Below are 15992 nucleotides of genomic sequence, written 5' to 3' on the forward strand. Positions count from 1 at the left end.
GCTCTCTATAATAACTCACTACAGTCTGTAACTGCTCCCTATAATAACTCACTGCAGTCTGTAACTGCTCTCTATAATAACTCACTACAATCTGTAACTGCTCTCCAGAATAACTCTCTACAGTCTGTAACTGCTCCCTATAATAACTCACTGCAGTCTGTAACTGCTCTCTATAATAACTCACTACAGTCTGTAACTGCTCCCTATAATAACTCACTGCAGTCTGTAACTGCTCTCTATAATAACTGACTACAGTCTGTAACTGCTCTCTATAATAACTCACTACAGTCTGTAACTGCTCCCGATAATAACTCACTACAGGCTGTAACTGCTCTCTATAATAACTCACTACAGTCTGTAACTGCTCTCTATAATAACTCACTACAGACTGTAACTGCTCTCCATAATAACTCACTACAGTCTGTAACTGCTCCCCAAAATAACTCACTACAGTCTGTAACTGCTCTCTATAATAGCTCACTACAGTCTGTAACTGCTCCCCATAATAACTCACTACAGTCTGTAACTGCTCCCCATAATAACTCACTGCAGCCTGTAACTGCTCTCTATAATAACTCACTACAGTCTGTAACTGCTCTCTATAATAACTCACTACAGTCTGTAACTGCTCCCTATAATAACTCACTACAGTCTGTAACTGCTCTCTATAAAAGCTCACTACAGTCTGTAACTGCTCCCTATAATAACTCACTACAGTCTGTAACTGCTCTCTATAATAACTCACTACAGTCTGTAACTGCTCCCTATAATAACTCACTACAGTCTGTAACTGCTCTCTATAATAACTCACTACAGTCTGTAACTGCTCTCTATAATAACTCACTACAGTCTGTAACGGCTCTCTATAATAACTCACTACAGTCTGTAACTGCTCTCGAAAATAACTCACTACAGTCTGTAACTGCTCTCTATAATAACTCACCACAGACTGTAACTGCTCTCTATAATAACTCACTACAATCTGTAACTGCTCTCTATAATAACTCACTACAGTCTGTAACTGCTCTCTATAATAATCCACTACAGTCTGTAACTGCTCTCTATAATAACTCACTACAATCTGTAACTGCTCTCTATAATAATCCACTACAGTCTGTAACTGCTCTCCATAATAACTCACTAGAGTCTGTAACTGCTCTCTATAATAACTCACTACAGTCTGTAACTGCTCTCTATAATAATCCACAACAGTCTGTAACTGCTCCGTATAATAACTCACGACAGTCTGTAACTGCTCTCTATAATAACTCACTACAGCCTGTAATGTAGGATTTAACACCCTACAGATCTGGCGAGCCAGGTAGGAGGGTTTGGCAGTGAATTCACTGAAAGATATGAATATGGTTTCAGGTGAATGTTTGGGTATGGAGGAAAGAATTTCCTCATACGTGTATACAAAAATTAATGTGGCCCAATCGTGGATTCTGGACATGATCCATTCTGACTGCCCTCAGCAGAGAGCAGCGGAATGGACAGGGAGCAAGAGTCACAAAAAGTCCAAGGAAAAGGCTGTGTGGCTGCTGCATCTGCAAAAGCAAATCCAGAAGCTCAGGGAGCCTGAGGGTGGCCTGAGATAGAGCAGCAGGCCCCCAAAGAAGAGTGCGAGGTTAGAGGGATGGCTGGGAGTAGATTACTGGAGGATCTCCACTCCGCAAGGAAGGAGTGTGGTGTTCGAGAGGAAGCATCTCGTATCCAGAACCAGGACTTGAAATGTCAGGTACCTGAAGCTCAAGTGCAAGTTCAGGGTCTCCGAGAGGACAACCAAAGGCTACAGGCCGGGGCTGGTACAGCCGAGGGGCGCCTCAGCGACATGAGGGTAGCGAACAAGGTTGTGCAGGAGAGGGGGTACGAGGATAGGGATCACGGGCCTTGTAGGGAGGAGACCCGAAAACTGACCAAAGCCTTGTCGAAGGCCAGAGGGATGGTTGGCCTGATAGCTCCGGGGGCAGCCGAGCTAGTCAGGGACGAGGAAGGTCAGGGTGAGCCCGCCAGTAGGGTTACCGCAGAGTCCGCCAGTAGGGTTACCGCAGAGTCCGCCAGTAGGGCTCAGGTTATGGGATCCGAGGAAGAGCAACAGATGCTAGGGAATCCCATGTATCCTCTGTGACAGCAAAGGTTTGGTCCGCCAGCAGCAAATGGGGACCAAGGGCCGTTGCAGAGCGACTATGTGGGGCCTGACACCAACCCTCAGCTGCAAGCCATGCTTGCAGGAAGGTCCAAGTTAAGACAGGATGGGGATCCCTCAGTACACTTCGTGGCAATGGAGCAGATTGGGGGGATCAACGGGTGTAGCGAGGGTGAGATGAACAGGCTGTGCTATTCTCCCCAGACGGGATGCTGTCTCAGAGTCTCCTCGCAGCTACCAAGAAGGGGGGAGGCACTGAAACACCCAACAGTAACAGCTCTCTATAATAACTCACTATAGCCTGTAACTGCTCTCTATAACTCACTATAGCCTGTAACTGCTCTCTATAACTCACTATAGTCTGTAACTGCTCTCTATAACTCACTGCTGTCTGCAACTGCTCTCCATATCTCACGACAGCCTGTAACTGCTCTCTACAATAATCCACTACAGTCTGTAACTGCTCTCTATAACTCACTACAGTCTGTAACTGCTCTCCATATCTCACGACAGCCTGTAACTGCTCTCTACAATAATCCACTACAGTCTGTAACTGCTCTCTATAACTCACTACAGTCTGTAACTGCTCTCTATCATAACTCACTACAGTCTGTAACTGCTCTCCATATCTCACGACAGCCTGTAACTGCTCTCTACAATAATCCACTACAGTCTGTCACTGCTCTCTTTAATAACTCACTACAGTCTGTAACTGCTCTCTATAATAACTCACTACAGTCTGTAACTGCTCCCTATAATAACTCACTAGAGTCTGTAACTGCTCTCTATAATAACTCACTACAGTCTGGAACTGCTCTCTATAATAACTCACTGCAGTCTGTAACTGCTCTCTATAATAACTCACTACAGTCTGTAACTGCTCTCTATAATAACTCACTACAGTCTGTAACTGCTCTCTATAATAACTCACTACAGTCTGTAACTGCTCCCTATAATAACTCACTGGAGTCTGTAACTGCTCTCTATAATAACTCACTACAATCTGTAACTGTTCTCTATAATAACTCACTAGAGTCTGTAACTGCTCTCTATAATAACTCACTACAGTCTGTAACTGCTCTCTATAATAACTCACTACAGTCTGTAACTGCTCTCCACAATAATCCACTAAAGTCTGTAACTGCTCTCTATAATAACTCACTACAGTCTGTAACGGCTCTCTATAATAACTCACGACAGTCTGTAACTGCTCTCTATAATAACTTACTACAGTCTGTAACTGCTCCCTATAATAACTCACTACAGTCTGTAACTGCTCTCTATAATAACTCACTGCAGTCTGGAACTGCTCTCTATAATAACTCACTACAGTCTGTAACTGCTCTCTATAATAACTCACTACAGTCTGTAACTGCTCTCTATAATAACTCACTACAGTCTGTAACTGCTCTCTATAATAACTCACTAGAGTCTGTCACTGCTCTTTATAATAACTCACTACAGTCTGTAAGTGCTCTCTATAATAACTCACTACAGTCTGTAACTGTTCCCTATAATAACTCACTACAGTCTGTAACTGCTCTCTATAATAACTCACTACAGTCTGTAACTGCTCTCTATAATAACTCACTACAGTCTGTAACTGCTCCCTATAATAACTCACTACAATCTGTAACTGCTCTCTATAATAACTCACTACAATCTGTAACTGCTCCCTATAATAACTCACTACAGTCTGTAACTGCTCTCTATAATAACTCACTACAGTCTGTAACTGCTCTCTATAATAATCCACAACAGTCTGTAACTGCTCCGTATAATAACTCACGACAGTCTGTAACTGCTCTCTATAATAACTCACTACAGCCTGTAATGTAGGATTTAACACCCTACAGATCTGGCGAGCCAGGTAGGAGGGTTTGGCAGTGAATTCACTGAAAGATATGAATATGGTTTCAGGTGAATGTTTGGGTATGGAGGAAAGAATTTCCTCATACGTGTATACAAAAATTAACGTGGCCCAACCATGGATTCTGGACATGATCCATTCTGACTGCCCTCAGCAGAGAGCAGCGGAATGGACAGGGAGCAAGAGTCACAAAAAGTCCAAGGAAAAGGCTGTGTGGCTGCTGCATCTGCAAAAGCAAATCCAGAAGCTCAGGGAGCCTGAGGGTGGCCTGAGATAGAGCAGCAGGCCCCCAAGGAAGAGTGCGAGGTTAGAGGGATGGCTGGGAGTAGATTACTGGAGGATCTCCACTCCGCAAGGAAGGAGTGTGGTGTTCGAGAGGAAGCATCTCGTATCCAGAACCAGGACTTGAAATGTCAGGTCACTGAAGCTCAAGTGCAAGTTCAGGGTCTCCGAGAGGACAACCAAAGGCTACAGGCCGGGGCTGGTACAGCCGAGGGGCGCCTCAGCGACATGAGGGTAGCGAACAAGGTTGTGCAGGAGAGGGGGTACGAGGATAGGGATCACGGGCCTTGTAGGGAGGAGACCCGAAAGCTGACCAAAGCCTTGTCGAAGGCCAGAGGGATGGTTGGCCTGATAGCTCCGGGGGCAGCCGAGCTAGTCAGGGACGAGGAAGGTCAGGGTGAGCCCGCCAGTAGGGTTACCGCAGAGTCCGCCAGTAGGGTTACCGCAGAGTCCGCCAGTAGGGTTACCGCAGAGTCCGCCAGTAGGGTTACCGCAGAGTCCGCCAGTTGGGTTACCGCAGAGTCCGCCAGTTGGGTTACCGCAGGGTCCGCCAGTTGGGTTACCGCAGAGTCCGCCAGTAGGGTTACCGCAGAGTCCGCCAGGAGGGTTACCGCAGAGTCCGCCAGTAGGGTTGCCGCAGAGTCCGCCAGTAGGGTTACCGCAGAGTCCGCCAGCAGGGTTAACGCAGAGTCCGCCAGCAGGGTTACCGCAGAGTCCGCCAGTAGGGTTACCGCAGAGTCCGCCAGTAGGGTTACCGCAGAGTCCGCCAGTAGGGCTCAGGTTATGGGATCCCAGGAAGAGCAACAGATGCTAGGGAATCCCATGTGTCCTCTGTGACAGCAAAGGTTTGGTCCGCCAGCAGCAAATGGGGACCAAGGGCCGTTGCAGAGCGACTATGTGGGGCCTGACACCAACCCTCAGCTGCAAGCCACGCTTGCAGGAAGGTCCAAGTTAAGACGGGATGGGGATCCCTCAGTACACTTCGTGGCAATGGAGCAGATTGGGGGGATCAACGGGTGTAGCGAGGGCGAGATGAACAGGCTGTGCTATTCTCCCCAGACGGGATGCTGTCTCAGAGTCTCCTCGCAGCTACCAAGAAGGGGGGAGGCACTGAAACACCCAACAGTAACTGCTCTCTATAATAATCCACTACAGTCTGTAACTGCTCTCTATATCTCACGACAGCCTGTAACTGCTCTCTATAAGAATCCACTACAGTCTGTAACTGCTCTCTATAATAATCCACTACAGTCTGTAACTGCTCTCTATAATAACTCACTACAGTCTGTAACTGCTCTCTATAACTCACTACAGTCAGTAACTGCTCTCTATATCTCACGACAGCCTGTAACTGCTCTCTACAGTAATCCACTACAGTCTGTAACTGCTCCCCATAATAACTCACTATAGTCTGTAACTGCTCTCTATAACTCACTACAGTCTGTAACTGCTCTCGATATCTCACGACAGCCTGTAACTGCTCTCTACAATAATCCACTACAGTCTGTAACTGCTCCCCATAATAACTCACTATAGTCTGTAACTGCTCTCTATAATAACTCACTACAGTCTGTAACTGCTCTCTATAATAACTCACTACAGTCTGTAACTGCTCTCTATAATAATCCACTACAGTCTGTAACTGCTCTCTATATCTCACGACAGCCTGTAACTGCTCTCTACAATAATCCACTACAGTCTGTAACTGCTCCCCATAATAACTCACTATAGTCTGTAACTGCTCTCTATAATAACTCACCACAGTCTGTAACTGCTCTCTATAATAACTCACTACAGTCTGTAACTGCTCTCTATAATAACTCACTACAATCTGTAACTGCTCTCTATAATAACTCACTACAGTCTGCAACTGCTCTCTATAATAACTCACAACAGACTGTAACTGTTCTCTATAATAACTCACTACAGTCTGTAACTGTTCTCTATAATAACTCACTACAGTCTGTAACTGTTCTCTATAATAACTCACTACAGTCTGTAACTGCTCTCTATATCTCACGACAGCCTGTAACTGCTCTCTATAAGAATCCACTACAGTCTGTAACTGCTCTCTATAATAATCCACTACAGTCTGTAACTGCTCTCTATAATAACTCACTACAGTCTGTAACTGCTCTCTATAACTCACTACAGTCAGTAACTGCTCTCTATATCTCACGACAGCCTGTAACTGCTCTCTACAGTAATCCACTACAGTCTGTAACTGCTCCCCATAATAACTCACTATAGTCTGTAACTGCTCTCTGTAATAACTCACTACAGTCTGTAACTGCTCTCTATAATAACTCACTACAGTCTGTAACTGCTCTCTATAATAATCCACTACAGTCTGTAACTGCTCTCTATAATAATCCACTACAGTCTGTAACTGCTCTCTATAATAACTCACTACAGTCTGTAACTGCTCTCTATAACTCACTACAGTCAGTAACTGCTCTCTATATCTCACGACAGCCTGTAACTACTCTCTACAGTAATCCACTACAGTCTGTAACGGCTCCCCATAATAACTCACTATAGTCTGTAACTGCTCTCTATAACTCACTACAGTCTGTAACTGCTCTCGATATCTCACGACAGCCTGTAACTGCTCTCTACAATAATCCACCACAGTCTGTAACTGCTCCCCATAATAACTCACTATAGTCTGTAACTGCTCTCTATAATAACTCACCACAGTCTGTAACTGCTCTCTATAATAACTCACTACAGTCTGTAACTGCTCTCTATAATAACTCACTACAATCTGTAACTGCTCTCTATAATAACTCACTACAGTCTGCAACTGCTCTCTATAATAACTCACAACAGACTGTAACTGTTCTCTATAATAACTCACTACAGTCTGTAACTGTTCTCTATAATAACTCACTACAGTCTGTAACTGTTCTCTATAATAACTCACTACAGTCTGTAACTGCTCTCTATATCTCACGACAGCCTGTAACTGCTCTCTATAAGAATCCACTACAGTCTGTAAATGCTCTCTATAATAATCCACTACAGTCTGTAACTGCTCTCTATAATAACTCACTACAGTCTGTAACTGCTCTCTATAACTCACTACAGTCAGTAACTGCTCTCTATATCTCACGACAGCCTGTAACTGCTCTCTACAGTAATCCACTACAGTCTGTAACTGCTCCCCATAATAACTCACTATAGTCTGTAACTGCTCTCTATAACTCACTACAGTCTGTAACTGCTCTCGATATCTCACGACAGCCTGTAACTGCTCTCTACAATAATCCACTACAGTCTGTAACTGCTCCCCATAATAACTCACTATAGTCTGTAACTGCTCTCTATAATAACTCACTACAGTCTGTAACTGCTCTCTATAATAACTCACTACAGTCTGTAACTGCTCTCTATAATAATCCACTACAGTCTGTAACTGCTCTCTATAATAATCCACTACAGTCTGTAACTGCTCTCTATAATAACTCACTACAGTCTGTAACTGCTCTCTATAACTCACTACAGTCAGTAACTGCTCTCTATATCTCACGACAGCCTGTAACTACTCTCTACAGTAATCCACTACAGTCTGTAACGGCTCCCCATAATAACTCACTATATTCTGTAACTGCTCTCTATAACTCACTACAGTCTGTAACTGCTCTCGATATCTCACGACAGCCTGTAACTGCTCTCTACAATAATCCACTACAGTCTGTAACTGCTCCCCATAATAACTCACTATAGTCTGTAACTGCTCTCTATAATAACTCACCACAGTCTGTAACTGCTCTCTATAATAACTCACTACAGTCTGTAACTGCTCTCTATAATAACTCACTACAATCTGTAACTGCTCTCTATAATAACTCACTACAGTCTGCAACTGCTCTCTATAATAACTCACAACAGACTGTAACTGTTCTCTATAATAACTCACTACAGTCTGTAACTGTTCTCTATAATAACTCACTACAGTCTGTAACTGTTCTCTATAATAACTCACTACAGTCTGTAACTGCTCTCTATAATAACTCACTACAGTCTGTAACTGCTCTCTATAATAACTCACTACAGTCTGTAACTGCTCTCTATAATAACTCACTACAGTCTGTAACTGCTCTCTATAATAACTCACTGCAGTCTGTAACTGCTCTCTATAATAACTCACTACAGTCTGTAACTGCTCTCTATAATAACTCACTACAGTCTGTAACTGCTCTCTATAATAACTCACTACAGTCTGTAACTGCTCTCTATAATAACTCACTACAGTCTGTAACTGCTCTCTATAATAACTCACTACAGTCTGTAACTGCTCTCTATAATAACTCACTACAGTCTGTAACTGCTCTCTATAATAACTCACTACAGTCTGTAACTGCTCCCTATAATAACTCACTACAGTCTGTAACTGCTCTCTATAATAACTCACTACAGTCTGTAACTGCTCTCTATAATAACTCACTACAGTCTGTAACTGCTCTCTATAATAACTCACTACAGTCTGTAACTGCTCTCTATAATAACTCACTACAGTCTGTAACTGCTCTCTATAATAACTCACTACAGTCTGTAACTGCTCTCTATAATAACTCACTACAGTCTGTAACTGCTCTCTATAATAACTCACTACAGTCTGTAACTGCTCTCTATAATAACTCACTGCAGCCTGTAACTGCTCTCTATAATAACTCACTACAGTCTGTAACTGCTCTCTATAATAACTCACTACAGTCTGTAACTGCTCTCTATAATAACTCACTGCAGCCTGTAACTCCTTGCCATAGTCGCAGTCAGCCACTATACCCTTCGTGCTTTGCCCGGGGCTCCGGTGATCTTCCGCTGGAGTTACGATGGACGAGTGACCCCCTCGGGGAAATTCTCGACGCGGTTTGTCTTTGCAAAATGCTTCAGGTGAAATACATTAATAAAAACCTGCTTCGAAAACAGGTCCCATCCTCGGTCCGAACTGAGCTGTGCGATCCCAGCCGGGCCTGTAGTTTGTCCTCTGCAACGGGCCTCAGAGCCCCTGGTATAGTGCAGGAAAACAGCCGTGCGTCCCACCTCTGGTCACTGCCCAGTGAACACTCGCTGGAAGCTCAGTGGTTGGGCAGAATCGGGCACCGCGTGGCACCATACATGGTTTAATTGCCAGCCTGCACGGATTCATACCTGCCGGCTCGCCCCTGGGTGAGGGAGTGGATGGCAGCCAGAACATAGAAAAAATAGGAGCAGGAGTAGGCTATTCGGCCCCTCGAGCCTGCACTGCCATTCAATATGATCATGGCTGATCCTTTATCTCAATACCATATTCCCGCTCTCTCCCCATACCCCTTGATTCCTTTTGTGTCTAGAAATCTGTCTGGCTCCTTCTTAAATATATTCAGTGACTTGGCCTCCACAGCCTTCTGTGGTGGAGAATTCCACAGGTTCACCACCCTCTGAGCGAAGACATTTCTCCTCATCTCAGTCTTAAATGTCCTACCCCATATCCTGAGACTGTGACCCCTCGTTCTGGACCCCCCAGCCAGGGGAAACATCCTCCCTGCATCCAGTATGTTTAGCCCTATCAGAACTTTATATGTTTCAATGAGATCCCCTCTCATTCTCTTAAACTCGAGTGAATACAGGCCGAGTCGACCCAATCTCTCCTCATACGACAGTCCTGCCATCCCAGAACAGTAGTACTAAAGCACACGGACTGTACTTGAAGAGAGGCAAATTTAAAAACTAATCTGCAGCAACATTATTTCAGTGAGTGAGTTTTTGATCGATGGAACAGACTCGTTAGGGAGACGGTGGAAGCTGATCGTGTTAATTCATTCAAATGCAAATTAGAAAGAATTCTATCAGAAAGTAACATGTTGGGATGTAGCATACGAGTAATTTGAAAAATGACTTGGTAAGTGTAACATGCTTGGGAAAAGCAGGTAACCAAAGCTCTCCATCACTGGGGTTTTCCTCACCTCAGGCCTGGGTCTGTTGTTTGTTTTATTTGTTCATGGGATGTGGGCGTCGCTGGTGAGGCCGGTATTTATCACCCATCCAATAATTGCCCTTGAGAAGGTGGTGGTGAGCTGCCTTCTTGAACTGCTGCAGTCCGTGTGGTGAAGGTTCTCCCACAGTGCTATTAGGAAGGGAGTTCCAGGATTTTGACCCAGCGACGATGAAGGAACGGCGATATATTTCCAAGTCGGGATGGTGTGTGACTTGGAGGGGAACGTGCAGGTGGTGTTGTTCCCATGTGCCTGCTGCCCTTGTCCTTCTAGGCGGTAGAGGTCGCGGGTTTGGGAGGTGCTGTCGAAGAAGCCTTGGCGAGTTGCTGCAGTGCATCCTGTGGATGGTACACACTGCAGCCACTGTGCGCCGGTGGTGAAGGGAGTGAATGTTTAGGGTGGTAGATGGGGTGCCAATCAAGCGGGCTGCTTTGTCCTGGATGGTGTCGAGTTTCTTGAGTGTTGTTGGAGCTGCACTCATCCAGGCAAGTGGAGAGTATTCCATCACACTCCTGACTTGTGCCTTGTAGATGTTGGAAAGGCTTTGGGGAGTCAGGAGGTGAGTCACTCGCCGCAGAATACCCAGCCTCTGACCTGCTCTTGTAGCCACAGTATTTATATGGCTGTAGACTATTTGATAGAGATTGGTCGCTATGATTAGTCAACAACTCCATTATCATTGTGTCGTGTGATTACCAGGATGTTAAAAGGCCAACTAGTTGGACCTTGGTCTTTCTTCATCCAGCATTTCCCATATTCCTAAGGTGATGCATTTAGTGGAGTCAGGAGGCAATGATAAAATAAAAGGAAGTGATTTGAAAAGGTTTCGGTTATTGGAAAGGTTTTATGGATCTCAGTCACTCACCTCCGTGTGGAAAAAACTGCGAGTAAATCTGCTTAAAAGTCTCTTCATTGACAACACCACTGGGACATTCCTAGAAAAAAGGAGACAAGAAGTGAACTGGTATATAGGATGAGCTGTGGTAAAGGAGGATTGCTGTTTAGTGCCTTGAAGTGAAATTCACATTGAGGTACACTGAATGTGGACTTGACCACAGAAACCAGAACTGAATGTGGACTTGACCACAGAAACCAGAACTGAATATGGACTTGACCACAGAAACCAGCAGTGAATGTGAACTTTACCACAGAAACCAGAACTGAATGTGGACTTGACCACAGAAACCAGAACTGAATGTGGACTTGACCACAGAAACCAGAACTGAATGTGAACTTTACCACAGAAACCAGAACTGAATGTGGACTTGACCACAGAAACCAGAACTGAATGTGGACTTGACCACAGAAACCAGAACTGAATGTGGACTTGACCACAGAAACAGAACTGAATGTGGACTTGACCACAGACCATAAGACCGTAAGAGATAGTAGCAGGAGTAGGCTATTCGGCCCCTCGAGCCTACTCCGCCATTCAATGAGATCTTGGCAGATCTGATTTTTACCTCAACTCCACTTTCCCGCCCTTTCCCCATATCCTTTGACTCTCTTGCTGATCAAAAATTTGTCTAACTCAGCCTTGAATATATTCAATGACTCAGCCTCCACAGCTTTTTGGGGTAAAGAATTCCAAAGATTCACGACCTTCTGGGAGAAGAAATTCCTCCTCATTTCCATCTTAAACAGGTGACCCCTTATTCTAAGACTATGCCTCCTAGTTTTAGATTCCCCCATGAGGGGTAACATCCTCTCAGCATCTATCCTATTGAGTCCGCTCAGATTCTTGTATGTTTCAATAAGATCTCCTCTCATTCTTCTAAACTCCAATGAGTACAGACCCAACCTGTTCAATTTTTCCTCACAAGACAACCCTTCCATACCCGGAATCAACCGAGTGAACCTTCTCTGAACTGCCTCCAATGCAAGTATGTCCTTCCTTAAATAAGGGCACCAGAACTGTACGCAGTACTCCAGGTGTGGTCTCACCAGCACCCTGTACAGTTGTGGCACGACTTCCCTGCTTTTATACTCCATCCCCCTAGAAATAAAGGCCAATATTCCGTTTGCCTTCCGGATTACCTGCTGCACCTGTATGTTGACATTTTGTGTTTCATGTACGAGGACACCCAGATCCCTCTGTACTGCAGCATTTTGTAGTATTTCTCCATTCAAATAATATTTTGCTTTTTTATTTTTCCTCCCAAAGTGGATGACTTCACATTTTCCCACATTATATTCCATCTGCCAAATTTTTACCCATTCGCTTAACCTGCCAATATCCCTTTGCAGACACTTTGTGTCCTCATCACAACTTGCTTTTCCACCTATCTTTGTATCATCAGCAAATTTGGCCACAAGACACTCTGTTCTTTCATCCAAGTCATTGATATATATTGTAAATAGTTGAGGCCCCAGCGATAAGCCCTGCGGCACCCCACTAGTTACAGATTGCCATTTTGAAAATGACCCTTTTATCCTGACTCTTTGTTTTCTGTTAGTTAGCCAATCCTCTATCCATGCCAGTATATTACCCCCAATACCATGAGCTCTTATCTTGTGCAGTAATCTTTTATGTGGCACCTTATCAAATGCCTTTTGGAAATCCAAATATACTGCATCCATTGGTTCCCCTTTATCCACCCTGCCCATTACCAACTCAAAGAACTCTAATAAATTTGTCAGACACGATTTCCCCTTCATAAAACCATGTTGACTCTCCTTGATTGTATTATGAGTCTCCAAATGTCCTGCTACTACTTCCTGAATAATGGATTCTAGCATTTTCCCAATGACAGATGTTAGGCTAACTGGTCTATAGTTACCTGCTTTCTGTCTCACTCCCTTCTTGAATTGGGGTGTTACGTTTGCGGTTTTCCAATCCGCTGGGACCTTTCCAGAATCTAGTGAATTCTGGAAGATTACAACCAATGCATCCACTATCTCTGTAGCCACTTCCTTTAAGACCCTCGGATGCAAACCATCAGGTCCAGGGGACTTGTCAGCCTTTAGACCCATTAGTTTACCTAGTATTTTTTCTCTAGTGATAGTGATTGTTTTTAGTTCCTCCCTCCCCTTTGCCCCTTGATTTTCTACTATTATTGGTATATTATTAGTGTCTTCTACTGTGAAGACAGATACAAAATATCTGTTCAATTCCTCTGCCATTTCCTTGTTTTCCATTATTATTTCCCCAGTCTCATCCTCTAAGGGACCAATGTTTACTGTAGCTATCCTCTTCCTTTTTATATACTTGTAGAAGCTTTTACTGTCAGTTTTTATATTTCTTGCTAGTTTACTCTCATAATTTATTTTCTCCCTCTTTATTATTATTTTAGTCATCCTTTGCTGGTTTTTAAAGTTTTCCCAATCTTCGGGCTTACCAGTAATCTTTGCCATGTTGTATGCTTTTTCTTTTAATCTGATACCATCCTTGACTTCCTTAGTTAGCCATGGTTGGTTCACCCTTTTTGTGGAGTCTTTCCTCCTCACAGGAATATATTTTTGTTGCGAGTAATAAAATATCTTTTAAAATGTTTGCCACTGCTTATCCACCATCATACCATCTAATCTGTTTACCCAGTCCACTTTAACCAATTCCGCCCTCATTCCTTTATAATTGCCCTTATTTAAGTTTAATACAATAGTTTCAGACCCAAGATCCTCACTCTCAAATTGGATGTGAAATTTTATCATGTTATGATCACTGCTTCCCAAGGGATCCTTCACTTTGAGATCATTAATTAATCCTGTTTTGTTACCCATTACCAGATCCAAAATGGCCTGTTCCCTGGTTGGTTCCCCGATGTATTGGTCTAAGAAACAGTCCCTAATACACTCTATGAACTCCTCCTCAGGGCTATTTTTGCCAATATGATTTGTCCAATCTATGTGAAAGTTAAAATTGCCCATGATTATTGCATTATCTTTTTTACAAGCCCCCCTTATTTCCTGATTTATATTTTGCCCTACAATGTAGCTACTGTTAGGGGGCCTATATACTACTCCCACCAGTGATTTCTTTCCCTTGCTATTTCTTACCTCCACCCAAATTGATTCGACATCTTGATCTTCTGAGCCAAGATCATTTCTCACTATTATACCAATTTCATCCTTTATTAACAGAGCTACCCCACCACCTTTACCTTTTTTCCTATCCTTCCGAAATGTTAAATAACCCTGAATATTTAGCTCCCACACTTGGTCACCTTGCAACCACGTCTCTGTAATGGCCACAAGATCATACCCATTTGTTTCTATTTGTGCCGTCAATTCATCTATCTTATTACGAATGCTGTGCGCATTCAGATAAAGAACCTTTAATTTTGTCTTTTTACCATTCTTTCCTACCCCGGCCCATTTGTTGGTGCACTCTTATGTTTGTACGCTCTGTCCCTTCCGGACTCTGTTTATCATTACCTCCATCACTTTCCTGTACTACTTCCTTGTCTTTTCTCTTCATCAATCTAAACTTCGCCCCACCTGAGCCCTCCCCCCCTCTATTTAGTTTAAAGCCTTCTCTACCGCCTTAGTTATTCGGTTTGCCAGAACACTGGTCCCAGCATGTTTCAGGTGAAGCCCGTCCCAACGGAACAGCTCCCTCTTTCCCCAGTCCTGGTGCCAGTGCCCCATGAATCGAAACCCACTTTTCCCACACCAATCTTTGAGCCACGCATTCATCTCTCTGATCTGATTTGCTCGTGGCTCAGGTAATAATCTGGAGATTATAACCTTTGTGGTTCTGCTTTTTAATTTAGTCCCTAGCTGCTCAAACTCCCTCAGCAGAACCTCTTTCTTAGTCCTACCTACGTCATTGGTACCTACGTGGATCACAACCACTGGATCCTCCCCCTCCCACTCCAAGTTTCTCTCCAGCCCTGAGGAGATGTCCTTAACCCTGGCACCGGGTCGGCAACACAGCCTTCGGGACTCTCGCTCTTGCCTGCAGAGAACAGTATCTATTCCTCTAACTATACTGTCGCCTACTACAACCACATTCCTTTTTACTCCCCCCACTTGGATGACCCCCTGAACCACGGTGCCGTGGCCAGTTTGCTCATCCTCCCTGCATTCACTGCACTCGTCCACAAGGGCTGCAAGAACCTCATATCTATTGGACAAGTGCAGAGGCTGAGGCTCCTGCAATGTTACCTCCTGGATCCCCATACCTGCCTCACTCGCAGTCACACCCTCCTGTCCCTGACCACGTGCCAATTCTACAGTATTTAGTCTAAGGGGCGTGATTGCCTCCTGGATCAAAGTGTCCAGGTAACTTTCTTCCTCCCAGTGGCGAATGTGGACTTGACCACAGAAACCAGAACTGAACGTGGACTTGACCACAGAAACCAGAACTGAACGTGGACTTGACCACAGAAACCAGAACTGAATGTGGACTTGACCACAGAAACCAGAACTGAATGAGAACTTGACAATTGCAAGGCCCCATAAACTGATACTTTATTTGGTGCATTTTGGAGCTGCTTTAAGAAAAAAATTCTCCAGGAAGGATTACAAACATTTTAAATATGGAAGTAAAGTCCATGTAGGGACTTCAATCCAATTCTACAGGGTCCAGTAATTCTAACCCCAGTCACAATCAGGTTAATTTGTGTAGTGAGACCTTTCACTACACACACCAACCAATCACCCCACTGCCCGAGCATACAACATTCACCAAGCAAACCTTGCTCAGTATTACAGCTGCCCCTGTGCCACACCCCATGCAAGATCGGAGATTGTGGGAGATTGCCTCGATCTG

The 15992-nt window shown here is 44.1% G+C and overlaps 1 protein-coding gene across 1 annotated transcript in view; it reads right to left on the reverse strand.

The window, feature by feature from the left end:
- LOC137332237 (A-type potassium channel modulatory protein KCNIP1-like) overlaps positions 1 to 15992 on the reverse strand; it is a 199500-nt gene that overhangs the window by 24607 nt on the left and 158901 nt on the right. The window contains exon 3 of the mRNA XM_067995929.1: positions 11145 to 11214. Coding sequence (XP_067852030.1) covers positions 11145 to 11214 — 70 coding nt within the window. The remainder of the gene's footprint in view (positions 1 to 11144; positions 11215 to 15992) is intronic.

Source organism: Heptranchias perlo, chromosome 14 (genome assembly GCF_035084215.1).
Source record: "Heptranchias perlo isolate sHepPer1 chromosome 14, sHepPer1.hap1, whole genome shotgun sequence".
Taxonomy (NCBI): Eukaryota; Metazoa; Chordata; class Chondrichthyes; order Hexanchiformes; family Hexanchidae; genus Heptranchias; species Heptranchias perlo.